Genomic DNA, 14,950 nt, shown 5'->3' on the forward strand with positions numbered 1-14,950 from the left:
CATTATTAAGATCTAGGCAATCTGGGGATAATGGTAGCTCCATATAATTTCAATAAAAGGTTAAATTGATTCAATATTTAAACCCATCACTATTTCCACTTCAAAGTTTAGGTTGTATCCCCATCATTGCGTCAGAGAAAACCAGAAAAGTACATATAGAATTTAGCAGGTACATGCTTTGATGAGAAACTTAATGTATATGCCCTCATCAATTAAACATATATTGGAAAGATTTCCTATCTTACACAGGAATCACTCAAGAATAATATTAGAAAAACTTTATTTTGTAAAAATGCAGTATATACACCCCATTTCATACATACATACACATACATACATACATACATATCTACTCAAAACAAAAATGACTTCAAATACATTAATACCCAATAAACAAAAACATTAATACCCAATAAACAAAAACATAAGTCGTGCAGCCATCATTGACTAACACAAGCCATGAAATGGCCTTTGCACACCTGTTGTAAGCCTCTAGACCTTCAAACACGTAATGTTCATGAAACTTCTTCCAAATGGTGCATGTTGGTTCCTCTGGCTGTTACCTCCATTTCATCCACACCTCAATACACATATCCCTTCACCCATGCTTCTGACAGTTTCCCCATGTGGACAAAATGGAGGTGTCGAATTGAAGATTTGCCAGGGGTATACCACCACTGACCCAACGCCGGTTTAGGTCTTGCTATTATCTCGATGGATTCCTGTTGAAATGGGTTCAATTAGCTAGTATTCAATGTTCCTAATTAACATCAAAGGTCATCACTAGCCAATTACAGGTACTGGCAAAATAAACAGTATGATAAATATACAGCCAACATATAAACCACACATAATACAATGTTCTTGAAGAGAGTGTCCAAAGTGCAAAATGCATACATCTCCAGGTTGAAATCCCTTCAAGAATTAATGTATGCCTTAGTAGACACCACGCATCATTACTGAACAATGAACGGGCAACACAAAGGCAAATATCATGTCCCACTGCTTATCAACACAACGGAAACTAGCTTGCTGAAAGCTCAGCTCATGCAGTTACCTCACATGGGTCATGTAGATTTCATTTAGGTGTCCAAGGCTGATTGTTGTGGTAACCAAACTACTGGGGTTGAGCGATCTTCCATTGGTTTTCTGCACAAGATATTTACATTTCTAATTCAATTTGAAAGCAGCAACATATTGATGTAGAATTATTTTTCAGTGCCCAATGCCCGTCATAACTTATTTCTGAAAATGTGATTGAGAAAAAAAAAAAAAAAAAAAATTCACAAGACAGCATTTTCATCAAATCATCTCAAATGTTTATGTATGCCTTTGTTGACACCACATTCACTCAATATACTATGAATGGGCAACACAAAAAGGCAAGAACTACAATCATCTTCAGGTAAAAAACAAACGAAATGTTCTTGTGATTCATGACATGCATGTGAAGATGTGTTGACCACAGGCTTACCATGTTTTTCAGATGCTGGGCTATAATGAAACAGCACAGCAGTGCACAACTCTACAGAAATGTTCATCACCCCATTAACAAGTCTCATTTGATATGCCTTTCAACAAGTCATCTGCAGAGACAAACCAAAATCAATCAATGTGAATGTATTACTTACTGTTCAAACTTAACAAAAACATTACAAACACTCATAATACTAGGAGAATGTACCTGAAGAGAAGAAAAAAAGTGTAAAGTTCACTTTTCAATGATATTCTCATTTAGAGTTGATGTATGCCTTCGTTGACACCACATTCACCAGTGACAAAGTGAACAGGCAACACATGAAGGCAAATATTGCACTATAGTCTTCAATCCATGCAGTGACACGTCACGTACAAGTATGGTGGCAATCATAGGATCAACTGTGAGTAACAAGACACTAAAATATTATGCCAAATAGCATGGCTCCACTCACTGCAATATCTACCTTTCGGGATCATCCCTAGAGACCAAGTCATACAGGGTCATTGTAGGCAACCATTTCGCCACCGTCGTCACCCTGATCTTGCACCGTCTGTAAAAAGGTTACGTAAGACATGAAGCATTCGCCATAGGTATGGACCATATACTGTATAAATAGGTATGGACCTTGGACAATGAACAACGTTGAAGGTGCAATCACTTATATAAAGTTTCACGACTACAAATACTCGGGGTTCAGATTACTTCACTCGATTCATTCAATTTACGATGGCATAGTCCTTCGTTAAAGTCACAATCTGTTCCTGTTCACTAACGTCAACATGTGGTCGCAGGCTAACACGACTAACGTTAGTCCATCATAGACCGAAGAGTTATTTTGGACGCCTTTCTCGCACACGATATAAAAAAAACAGCAACTCAAAGACGTAGGCTACTAGCTTATTTAAAAACGTTAGCCTAATAGAACGTTAAGGTTATCAGACGTCGAAATGCTCCAAGCTTTATTTCTTATAACGTAGCCTAGGCCTACTACCCTACAGGGTTAAAGACAAACGACAATTTTTCAAAATGTTAATTTCGGAAAGTAAAACATACATCACCATTTTAGTTCTGTAGGCTAGCTGACTTTTCCTTAGCTGTCCCCACGTGCGTACGCGTGCAATGAACCTTCCGAACAGACGGCGCGGAGCATGCTGGGAAGATCATCAAAACCGCAACCAGATAGGTTTCTATTTATAGTAGCCTTGCGTACCAGTAGGCCTAATGAATATATGGTGGTCTACAAGGCCTGTTAAAATGTAACAATGCTTACTCTACTTCCTCATAAACTTTATAGATTTCATGAACAAGCGCTATATTCAATCTTGCCCTTATCAAGCCCTATGGAACAACAAAGAGGCCTAATTATCTCCCTTGCTTTCAAGAGGGTTCCTCTTTCCTAAAAAATATCAAGGCTGTAGTCCCTGCAAGCTTCAAAAAAGACCACCATCATCCCAGTGCCTAATAAGTGAACGGTGAAATCCCTTAATGATTAGGCCTACTGCAGCACTGACCCCCATCATGATGAACTGCTTTGAACAACTGGTCAAGAGACATATTGGCTGAATCAATCTCTCCCCTACGCCCTGACATCAGTTGTAAGTGATCAAGTTTGGGTTCAAAACACTCATAACAGGAATAGCCTACTATACTTTCATCTTTCTAATGTTGATATCACCCAGGCCTCCCTTTCCCGCTTACAATTGGTTTAAAATGCAGAAGCTCACTTCTTGACTGGTACCCGTACTGGTAAGCAAGAACACATATCTCCCATCTTAGCCTCCCTTCACTGGCTCCCTGCACCATAGAATTAACTTTAAGATTTTGCTAATGACCTTTAAATGCTTGAATGGCAAAGGGTCCGTGTAACGCTTTGCAGTGCTATGTTCTATTTGCAGAATTCACATGAAAAAATATATAAATAGGTCTAAAAATCTGTTATCCATTCTTTAGGACGGCGCAGTAAATGGGTTATTGTTGCATATTTTGATTTTCAATTGAGCACAGTTACGGTTTTCTGTAAGTTAAACATTTAAATGATGCGTCAATTGTCTAATTTTCCTTTTTTGAGCTTTTGGTTGCACTGAACCACGAGCACCGGGGGGAGAACACCATCTAGCTGGGCCAGGCTAGATGGTGGAAGAGAGCGCCGCCTGAAGTTGTGCGTTGTGACTCATTACAGAGATTAATAACTAAAACTTCGCCGATTTTTGGGAGATGGCACGTTAAACATAACTTTCAGCCTATGTTGAACATATCTACAGTATATTTGAATACCATGGCCATGCCATACCATAGCAAATAATTCCCCAAAGCAGAATGCTTTGCCATCGACGTCAGTCTATATAGGCTACTACGGCTCAAGTCCATTGGATCATGTAGGTCTCCAAAGCCTCACAGAACATGAACATTTACACACGTACTCATAAGTGTCAGGATGCAGCAATGTCTCCCTCTGCATCTGAGGTTCTGATCTCGAGCTGACATCATCAATCGCTTGGCACCTTGATGCAAGCTGAACTGTGTTTGATAGCCCTCCATCTCTACATCCGCTGATAAAATGTGATCACCAACACCGCGCGCCAATATGTATCAGGTCACCCCCCTACGCTTGTGGTTCACCCCAACAAAAACGGTAAAAAAAAAGGGCAAAAATCCAATATTAACTGAATTTTACTTTTGTTTCCAATCCAGTTTCTGTTTTTTTCTTCATCTTGCGTGACTAATGACACATTTAGAAAATAGCAGCAATTATCTATTTGCTGACCAGTTAAAAAAATTGAAAATTGGATTATTGAACACATTTTTTATTTGGATCAGATGGATGGAGCAAATAGAACAAAGCACTGCAAAGCGTTACACGGACCGCAAAGCCACCAGCTATCTCTCTGACCTATTACATAAATACTCCCCTGTAAGATGTCTCAGATATTCTGATCCTTTTCTGCTGGCTGTTCCCAAAAACAACTACAAATGTAGAGACCATGCTTTTGCTGCTGTGGAAAACCAGTGGCAATAGGGAAAATGCAACTGCAATAATGACTAACAAAAACAATGTCTATTTTTACATGAATTATTTATTCTTTCATTTATTCCTCTTCATATCTCCATTCATTTTTTTATTATTTTACAATTATTTATTTATTATATGTGGTACTCTAGCTATTTCATCATTTTAAAACCAAGCCAAAATGTATTTAATTGAATTTCACTATCTGTTAATGACACTTATAAAAAGTTTATTCTGGTTCTTGCGTACCCTGACAGCGTATCAGGTGTATGACCCATAGGCATATACGGCGTGACCCCTGTATGTGTGCTTTTATTTTCCTTTTTGTTTTTTACTTCAATATCTTCTTTTCGGCCACAGCAACAACACAGAGGAAAGCTTGTTGGTTCCCATATCAAGGGCTTGTAATTTGTTTGGTTATGTTACTGATCAGATCATAAATGATCACGGCAACAAACAGGATTAACTGAAGAATTTGTTTGTAATTGATGAGTGTGTAGTTGAGCCATCTGGAGGTGTTGTGGGTAGCCTGGCCATACCTAGAGCTCCTTTCAGGGAGATACTGTACTAGTCTGGAACAGCATAGTTCACCAACGTTTCCATCAGTCAGCAGATTACCTGTCCAATTAGTGACAAGAGGGGATGCCGCTACAGATTCGAAATCAAAAGTTGTGGTTGTGGTAAATGGTAGTGGTAAATGGTAGTATCTTTCGAAGCCCGTTTCCGCCACTTGAAAAAAAAACTGCCAGATACTAAGCCATAATTATGAGATATAAGGTCATAATTTTTAGATTTAAAGTCGCAATTATGAGATTTAAAGTCATAATTATGAGATCGTCCCGTCGCGATGCTAGTGTTGGAAAGGTTTCCCCAATTGTGAGTGACCAGACTTCGTGAATGAGTTTGGTTGACCAGGATAGTGTTGTGGGCCTAATTGAACAAAACACAGATGTAGGAAGGTGCCTCCTTCATAACCCCAGTGAAATGCTCACGAAGGCTACTCTTTTGGTGATGCATTTTGCCCACAAAGGTTGCTTTGTTGGTGATTTTGTTACTGATGTTAAATAAGATTGGTTGTTGTTCGGCCGGTGTGGGATATCCCCTAGCACAAGTTAACACCTGTTCAATATAACACTGTTGGTTTACATTTACATTTTCTTTTTTAAATTGTGCATATTTCATGCAATATTCAAACATATCCACCAAACGGCACGGCAGTTATTCTGGAGAGGGTTGAAGTAGCCTGATCTACATTTTTTGCCTAATCGGTCATTCCAATGAGTGCCTCTGGTTAATTGTTTGTGTTAAATGTCACACTTTGAATATGAAATCCAGGTATATTGCTGTTAGTGTCAACACCTTCAACTTTAATGACATGTTGACATCATGCCATACTAAATTTTGACTCCAACCAAGCTCTAGTCTTAAAGTATTGTTCAGAAAAGAAGTTTGGTATAAGCTAGACTGTCACTCTACTCTAATTTAACTGTTGAATATGATACTCAATGTACTCTTTTTTTGGTCAGTCTCGATACGGTCTTGCCTCCTCAAAGACTCTGTCTCGGCTGCATTTGAAAACCAATAGTCTCAGTCCCGACTTGGTCTTGACAAATGCAGTCTCGTCCCCATCACTAGTGTGTGGTATACATTTCATTTATACTGTCTGTGGTATATATATGTTTCAATATGCCTTTATTTATTCTTCTTTTCTCACAAAGTTAAAAAATCTGGTAAATGAGTAAAAAACATTAACATTATCTTTCAACATTTCGTTCCACTGGTGCTACAGATCTACAAATCAGTGGTAATGACGGGCACAACTCCATGAATAAGCAAAGTGGGCCCTAGATCCTGAGTCAACAGGTCAAGTTGGTGCAGGTAGGGGGTGTAGCGCCGCGTGTCTGCAGGGGGACGGGGTAGATACAGGAAACGCACGGCAGGGGGTGGATCGACATTCTCACGAATCAACAGATTGACGGCACGCAGATACTCATCTGACAGCAGTGTGGTGTTGCTGGGAAAGCTGTGGACACACTCCGGGGCTCCATCAGTCTGGGCTCTGGGATGGACCTGGCTGACCTTTGCCCGCCTCTGTCCATGCAGCGCCACCACATGGTCCCAGGGCACGGTGTACACGTTGGCTGTCATGCGCAGGTCCTTCAGCATCTGCTGAAGCATTTCTTCGGCCTCTTGCATACAGCAGCCTGTCTCCACACACAAGAAGAGACGGAGCCTGGCCTGGGGAGTATGTATACTTTTTTACTCTTTTAACCAGTCGGAGGTTTTAGCCAGAGCCAAACCAGGCCAGTCTGGTCTCTATATTGATGTGTGGCCACTGAACCTGCTGCGGCCTGATAACTGTAGCTACGTAGACACATGCTCTCTCTTCTTGCTCCAGCTTGCTTGCGTGTTGCACATGTCGCACGCATGGCACCTCAATGGACAGGTGTTTGGCAGAGGCAGCCTCACCGCTCATTCGATCACTACATACGGGAGGGAAGTGAAAGATTCTCTTCTGTCCTTTAGCAGAGTGGGCACCAGTGGAAAAGACACAGTCCTGCAGGTTGTCCTTGGGAGAGCAGTCATCGTAGAAACCCAGTACAAGGATGTTGGGCCTCATTCCTCCTGTAGGGAAAGAAAACAGTCAAATTTGCCTGCAAATGTAAATTAATAACAAATCTATAACATTGAACTGAAAACACAAAAGCCATGTCAGCATGAAAACTGTGTGCACCAAGCACCCAGTGTATACATTGCAAAACATAGGTCATGAATGAACATACCTAAACCTGAAATGAATAACAGGTGCTGGATTCCATGTCGAACTGAGTCAGCCAAAGTGAGACTGATAAAGGCCTTAATGTTAAGATAGTCAACCAGAGAGAACCAGGAGTCGTAGCATGACTGCAGTGGGTCAGCAGGCAACATCTCTTTAAGAGGAAAAACAGTCATTAACACATTCATTAATCTAACTGTATGCATTTTTTTCTTCTGTCTTCATCTTATTCCACCTTATCCTTACAAGGTGTTTGTAGAATTCAAGTGGTCTCAAATAGTCACCACGTTAAACACACTACCACAATAGCGATGGCACCCTACCATTAGACAGAATATTATTTGCCATACAATATTCTGTTAATGAAATTAAAAGCATAAATTATTCAAGCAATATGACACAAGTGGGATCATTGGGGTTGGTAAAGGATCACCCTGACAGCATTGGATCATAGGCCAGAGGCCGTGGAGAATCACTGGCATTATATAAAGTTGTCATAGGGAATAGGTTAGCTATGCTAATTGGCTGAACCTCATCTTCGAGTGCTTATCCAAAAGTTGAGTTTTCTTCATTTTCGTCATCACAAATACTACTGATAGATGACCTGTCAAATAAATCAACCCTGATCAATCAAACTATTATCTCCAAGACGTTATCTATTCTCTTTTCACACCACATCAGTCTTTCCACCCTCTCACCATTCATACTGTGTATCTAAAGGCATGCATGCATCATTTTAGAATCAGTAGTGAAAAACTTAGGCCATGTCCACATGCTGCCAGGTATTTTTTTATGCATTTTGGCCTTTCATCCACACGAGAACTCGTTCACTGAAAATGGATATTTAAAGGAACACGCCACCCAAAATCAGTAGTAATATACGTTCTTACCTTAACTTTCACGAGTTGAGTCATACCTCTCCCGCGCCGGTAGGTGCACTCAAACGCTCTGTCGCGCGGCGCGAATGTGTTAGCATGTTGCTATGCTAGCGGGCTCTGCCGTGGCCGTAGAGAGAGGAACATAGCAGTAATCAAACACCTCCATTTTTTCCCTACTTAAATACAGTTGCACGAGTAGTTGATAAAAATGTGTACGTCACACAACATGAAACGTGGCGATTTTCCAAGCGAATAAACAGGAGAACTACAATGTGTGGCACTTGGGAGTACTTCGACCTAGCGTGGTAATATTATTAACACCTAATTGTAGATCCTATCCACCACAGAGTTTAGAATCCATGCTGGATCGACCCTCAGCCTCTCCCTCCCCTCTGAGCGAGAGAGAGGCACACACACTAGAGATGCGCTGATGGGCTATTATTTCAATCATAACTGCATAGCAAAACTTATCATCCATCAGCCATCCATCAGCACCAAAGTTTGTTGACCAATTTTCAAAACTGCACCCGCCCACCATCCGTTGGTTGTTTTAATGTAGGCTATATGGGTGATGCAGCGCTGCTGACGTGAGGCTAGAAAGCCCTTGCCTGTTCTAGAAAGACTGATCTAATGCAGCAAATATATTAAAAGGCTGAAGTCGTACATTGGCTAGGCCTATCCCCAGAATATCAGCAGCAAACTCAGTCTCCAAATAAAACGCACATCGGCCTGTTGCCTATTCTGCCAGCTTGTGACAATATATCGTCCAAAATGCTTGATTGCATTGCATTCTCCACATTTTTAGCTAAATTTTCATGTACCACATCAGCATTTTTGTTCAGTGAATCTTTTGTAAATTACTTTACAATTACTGTTGGGCCCTTGTCAGCAGACTTCGGCTTGCCTCTTGCCACTATTCACTCCTTGTCTTCCGATGTCTTTTCTGAGTCATCTACAGATGTTTACACACATTCACCTCCCTAAATAGAACCAACTTGACGTTGACTTCAACCTGTGTTATATCCTAGATGAGACTGCCTGGGTTATTTTGTTTAGATATTAGCCTATATATAAAACACATAATTGTAGCCTACCATTCAGGGAATAGGCATTTAAAAGAGAGACAGAGAGCGATATGACTCAGAAATGACATTGGGCGATGGCAGTGCGAGATGTTCAGAACGTAAGAGCTAAAACTTCTACAAACTCCATAACATCCACAGCGGAAAAAGAAGGCAAAATAGTCGGAAAACTTAGATGTGTAAGGCAAGCAAGCAAGTTTGGCGGTTGTTACTAAAAATGTGAACATGCACGTTGCACTGTTGTACGGTAGACTTTCAGAATGAATGGAGTCGGAGTTTCTTTAATATCGAGGCGTCATATTTGTCCGATGGCCTGCTATAAAATGAATTGCGATGTCTGTCTGAAAAAGACGCGCTCGTGCAGTCAAAATGAATGGGAGTCTTCAGAACAGGCTTGTCAGTCAACCTGACATATGTGTAAAGTAGCCTATAATGTGAATGACTTATTTTATCAAGGATTTCTTTCTTTTTGCAAAAAATAAAGCACAATAGGCATTAATTAGTAGGCCAGGAGCATGCTGAAAATATGTGGCAAATTGCGTTTTTTATTACAATGATAAAATTGTAAAAGGACGTGACCGAAGCTGAGGCCGCAGCCAATAGGCATATAGGCCCGACGGTAATTGTAAAGCAATTTACAAAAGATTCACTGAACAAAAATGCTGATGTGGTACATGAAAATTTAGCTAAAAATGTGGAGAATGCAATGCAATCAAGCATTTTGGACGATATATTGTCACAAGCTGCATGGCAGAATAGGCAACAGGCCGATGTGCGTTTTATTTGGAGACTGTTTTGCGCGACAGAGACGGAGTTTGCTGCTGATATTCTGGGGATAGGCCTAGCCAATGTACGACTTCAGCCTTTTAATATATTTGCTGCATTAGATCAGTCTTTCTAGAACAGGCAAGGGCTTTCTAGGCTCACGTCAGCAGCGCTGCATCACCCATATAGTCTACATTAAAACAACCAACGGATGGTGGGCGGGTGCAGTTTTGAAAATTGGTCAACAAACTTTGGTGCTGATGGATGGCTGATGGATGATAAGTTTTGCTATGCAGTTATGGTTGAAATAATAGCCCATCAGCGCATCTCTAGTCTAACCGGCAACCCTCCGGTTACAGGTCCGAAGCGCTAACCAGTAGGCCATGGCTGCCCCAACTCTCTATACATAAACGTCATACCCAGCTCTCCTAACTGAACATGGCCGAATACGTAGAGCCCACTCTTCTTCACATCGTTGATGAAGGTTATGAGGCCGGTGCTGCTCCGTGGATTGGCAACCATCAGCAGCACCTGTGGTCGCCAGAACTTTACATGGTCCTTTCTCACGTCCAGCATCAGCAGGTATTTGCGCACCTGGTTGAGTGTGTGAGCAACATGTTTTCAGGTCAAGGTTGAATATTTCATGTCAATTTCCCGTATCCAATAACTAAATATGCCATCTAGTACAAATTTGTTGACCAAATCAGAGAGTTTGTTTGCCTTTCTGGGGAAAAACCATAATAGTATTTCAGAGTCTGGACTTTTGCCCGTCTGCGTCACTATTCCAATGAAGAGGGACACATTCACTTTCCAGAGAGGAGAGGTCTTTCATAACCTTATAGCTTTAATTAACTGAAAGATAAATGTAAATCAAGTTTCTCGGCCAAGTATACTTGCGTATACAAGGAATTTGGTCTCTGTATTTATCCCATCTGTGAATTTGTGAACACACAGAGCACACAGTGAGGTGAAACACACACTAACCTGGAGCAGTGAGCTGCCTTGCTACAGCGGCTCTCGGGGAGCAGTGAGGGGTTAGGTGCTTTGCTCAAGGACACTTCAGCCGTTCCTACTGGTCGGGGATTGAACCGGCAACCCTCCGGTCACAAGCCCGAAGCCCTAACCAGTAGGCCACGACTGCCCCCAAAGATCTGCACAGACGTAAGGTTTATAGCTTTAAAGGGAAACTTGGCAGGATTTCCCCCTCTGTTGGAGAAATTGCACATTATGCTATTTCAAACTGTGTGAAAAGGTAACGATAAAGCACATGGATTTGTTTACAAGCTAGCGAACTGTTGGCAGAACTATGTGGATGTTACAAGGTAAGGAACACGATTTAAAATGAGTTTCTTGTTTCTCACTTCTCTTTCCGGGACGGTAGTCTCAATGTTGCAAGGTTGGTTTTCCACCTGGGGACGCTAGGTGCAGCCGGGTAAGTCACCATTTTCACCGGAACAGGTCATTTAACCATCCAAATAATTTCTAAACAGGTTTATTAAGTTGAAATAGTTGCCAAGTTCCCCTTTAAGATTTTTTAGATAAATGGAAATGGATGAGACAGAAGAAACCTTCTTTTTCATTACACATGTTAAACAATATGAGTGCAGAGAGAACACTGATGACAACCTCTTTGCTTGATATGCAACTCACAGTGGAACCAGAATAAGGCTACTCCAGAAAAAAGGGAAACTAGTACATATAACTAAAAAATATCATGTTTCTAGACTGTGCATTCAAGTCAAGTCAAGTCAAGTCAAGTTTATTTATATAGCGCATTTCATACACAGAGGTCATTCAATGTGCTTTACATAAACAAAACCAAACAATAAAAACAAATAAAAGCATAGAAGGGCAATATAGTCAAAGAATAGTTAAAAGGTAAAGATCATAATAAAAAGAAAACATAAAACAAGGTAAAATCATTTAAAAATAAAGAATAATTAGTAAGCAAAACAAAGGCAAAAGTAGTAAAAAAAAGTAATAAAAGACAAAGTAGAATAATTATCAAGGCAGATTCAGAATTTGTAACTCGGCACAGTTAGCAGAAAGCATCTGAGAACAGTTTGGTCTTAGTCTAGATTTAAAACTGGCTACAGTTGGGGCCTTTTTGATGTCATCCGAAAGTTGGTTCCACAGCTGAGCCGCATAGCAGCTAAAAGCTGCTTCACCATGTTTAGTTCTAACTATAGGTTTTACTAGCAGGTTTTTCACCTGGGACCTGAGAGGACGAGAAGGTGTGTACTGCTGAAGCATGTCTGACAAGTATTTAGGTCCTGCTCCATTTACTGATTTATAAACAAGCAATAGTGCTTTAAAGTCAATTCTGTGACTTACTGGAAGCCAGTGCAAGGACTTAAGAATTGGAGTAATGTGGTCAGTTCTTTTAGTTTTTGTTAGAATCCTAGCTGCTGCATTTTGTATCACCTGAAGCTGTTTAATAGTCTTTTTAGGAAGGCCTGTGAACAGTCCATTGCAGTAATCAACCCTGCTGGAGATAAATGCATGAATGAGTTTTTCTAAGTCATATTTTGACATCAGCCCTCTGAGTTTGGCAATATTTTTGAGGTGGTAAAAAGCTGATTTAGTTATCGCTTTCATGTGGCTGTTGAAATTTAGATCGATCACTGTCAATTAATACACCAAGATTTTTAACAGTATCCTTTGCCTTCAACCCTTTTGTGCCAAGGAGAGTGGCAACCCTAAGTCTTTCCTCATTTTTACCAAATATAATTACTTCAGTTTTTTCTTTGTTCAGCTGAAGAAAATTTTGAGACATCCAGGTGTTGATTTGTTCTATACACTGACACATAGATTCAAGAGGACCATAGTCGTTTGGTGATAGAGCTAAGTAAATTTGTGTGTCATCTGCATAGCTATTATATGAAATCAAATTATTTTGCATGATTTGTCCAAGTGGGAGCATATAGAGGTTGAATAATAGTGGCCCCAAGATTGACCCCTGGGGAACACCACAGGTCAAGGACGTTGGTGTTGAGGTACAGTTTCCGATGGCAACAAAGAAGCTCCTTTCTTGTAGCTATGATTTTAGCCAGCTGATAACTATGCCTGTAAATCCAACCCAGTGTTCTAGTCTGTGTAGTAAAATATTGTGATCAACAGTGTCAAAAGCTGCACTAAGGTCCAGTAGCACTAGGACTGATGTTTTACCTGAATCTGTGTTTAGGCGTATGTCATTGGAAACTTTAATGAGAGCTGTTTCAGTGCTGTGATTTGCCCGAAAACCAGACTGAAAGTAATCAAAATACCCATTTGATGTTAGGAAGGTGGTTAATTGATTAAAGACTACTTTTTCAATAATTTTGCCAATAAAAGGTAGATTGGATATGGGCCTGTAATTGTTTAGCATGGAGGCATCCAGGTTATTCTTCTTGAGAAGTGGCTTTACAACAGCTGTTTTCAGTGACTTAGGAAAAGTGCCAGACAGCAGTGATACATTTACAATTTGAAGGACATCCGCCGCTATGAGGTGAAAAACAGTTTTGAAGAAATTGGTAGGCAGAGTGTCTAAGACACATGTGGAAGAGCTGAGATTCTGTACCGTTTTTTCAAGTGTTTCGTAGTCTATCAAGCTGAACTCTGACATCAAGTTTAGTTTCCCTCTGTTTGTTGCTGGAAGTTCAGGTTGTTGAATTTGTAATTGAGCAGATATGTTGAGTCTGATTTTGTCAATTTTACCTTTAAAAAAAGATGAAAACTCATTGCATTTATTAGTTGAGAGAAGTTCAGGCGCTAATTGTGAGGGGGGATTTGTTAACTTATCAACAGTTGAAAATAGAATACGAGTGTTATTTGAACTTCTATTGATAATGTTAGAAAAGAAAGACTGTCTTGCTTTGCATATTTCAGAGTTATATGTGCGGAGCATCTCTTTATGGATTTCATAGTGGATCTGAAGTTTGTATTTACGCCATTTTCTTTCAGTCTTCCTACACTCTCTTTTTAGAAGTTTAACTGCTGGATTTTGCCTCCATGGTGCTTTCTGTTTGTCCTTAACTTTCTTGAATTGTAATGGAGCAATGTCATCCATAATGTTTGCCATTTTTGCATTAAAGTGATCAAATAAGTCTTCAGAGTCTGACAGTTGACTTGACTTTAGTGAAAGTGCTTGCTCAAAGAGAGCACTTGTCTGATCATTTATGATTCTCCTTTTTACCATCATAGCTGTGTTTTGAGTGTGTGGGGACATAGACACATCAAAGAACACGCAGAAATGATCAGATAAGGCCAGGTCTTTAACAGCTGTAGAGACATCGAGACCCTTTGTGATAACAAGGTCGAGGGTATGGCCGAGAGAGTGTGTTGGCCCCTGTACATGCTGTGTTAGGGAGAAAGTATCGATTAGTGCAATGAATTCCTTGGCATAATTGTTTTCAGGATTATCCACATGCAAGTTTAGATCCCCTGATATAATAAGACAGTCAAACTCTATGCAAACAACTGATAGCAGTTCACCTAGCTCTTCAAGAAAAACTTTAGCTGAATGTTTTGGAGGCCTGTAAATTGTCAGTAATAAAATCTGAGGAGAAGACTTAATGCATGCACACAGATATTCAAATGAAGTAAAGTCACCGAATGACGACTGATTGCACTGAAAAGACGTCTTGAAAATTGTGGCTATCCCCCCACCTCTTTTATTTGCTCTGGTAGCACTCAAAAAACTGAAATTTGGGGGAGCTGATTCGATGAGAGTAGCAGCACTGTTTGCTTGATCTAACCATGTCTCAGTTAAAAGTAAAAAATCAAGGTTGTGTGTGCAAATTAGATCATAAATTAAGAATGATTTGATTGAAAGAGATCTGATATTTAGGAGTGCTAGTTTTGCTGTAAGTGTTGGGGAAATATGATCCATGGGGGAAATCTGAGGTTGATGTGGTACGGGTAGGAGATTGGACTGGTTTACCCTATAAGCTCGATGCATTTGTGTTCTATTTCTTGTCAATA

The 14,950-nt window shown here is 40.2% G+C and overlaps 1 protein-coding gene, 1 long non-coding RNA gene and 3 other non-coding genes across 9 annotated transcripts in view; all 5 read right to left on the reverse strand.

Annotated features, from left to right (window-relative positions):
- Positions 1–263: 263 nt before the first annotated feature.
- LOC143134199 (uncharacterized) lies at positions 264–3,050 on the reverse strand. 5 transcript variants are annotated; one of them, XR_012988602.1, is made up of 5 exons: positions 2,539–3,050; positions 1,944–2,030; positions 1,475–1,586; positions 1,058–1,149; positions 264–722 (listed from the first exon to the last, which is right to left on the reverse strand). It is a non-coding gene; the product is annotated as an uncharacterized LOC143134199 (long non-coding RNA). The 5 variants fall into 5 exon arrangements; XR_012988603.1 differs by having other exon boundaries at positions 1,058–1,245; XR_012988605.1 differs by having other exon boundaries at positions 1,932–2,030.
- LOC143135788 (small nucleolar RNA SNORA13) lies at positions 857–988 on the reverse strand. Its single transcript, XR_012989219.1, has one exon. It is a non-coding gene; the product is annotated as a small nucleolar RNA SNORA13 (small nucleolar RNA).
- LOC143135786 (small nucleolar RNA SNORA13) lies at positions 1,250–1,385 on the reverse strand. The gene has a single exon (XR_012989217.1). It is a non-coding gene; the product is annotated as a small nucleolar RNA SNORA13 (small nucleolar RNA).
- Positions 1,677–1,806, reverse strand: LOC143135787 (small nucleolar RNA SNORA13). The gene has a single exon (XR_012989218.1). It is a non-coding gene; the product is annotated as a small nucleolar RNA SNORA13 (small nucleolar RNA).
- Positions 3,051–6,015: 2,965 nt separating the features above from the next.
- The window catches only part of LOC143133436 (solute carrier family 12 member 9-like), a 30,946-nt gene continuing 22,011 nt past the window's right edge, over positions 6,016–14,950 (reverse strand). Inside the window, exons 14-17 of the mRNA XM_076293199.1 lie at positions 10,408–10,582; positions 7,271–7,417; positions 6,922–7,112; positions 6,016–6,725 (exon numbers count right to left, since the gene is read on the reverse strand). Coding sequence (XP_076149314.1) covers positions 6,279–6,725; positions 6,922–7,112; positions 7,271–7,417; positions 10,408–10,582 — 960 coding nt within the window. The 3' untranslated portion in view covers positions 6,016–6,278. The remainder of the gene's footprint in view (positions 6,726–6,921; positions 7,113–7,270; positions 7,418–10,407; positions 10,583–14,950) is intronic.

The sequence above is a fragment of the Alosa pseudoharengus genome, unplaced genomic scaffold, assembly GCF_046254945.1.
Source record: "Alosa pseudoharengus isolate Yale_2024_CS ecotype anadromous, Long Island Sound unplaced genomic scaffold, YU_APseudo_1.1 YU_APseudo_1.1_scf_2, whole genome shotgun sequence".
In the NCBI taxonomy this organism is placed as follows: domain Eukaryota; kingdom Metazoa; phylum Chordata; class Actinopteri; order Clupeiformes; family Clupeidae; genus Alosa; species Alosa pseudoharengus.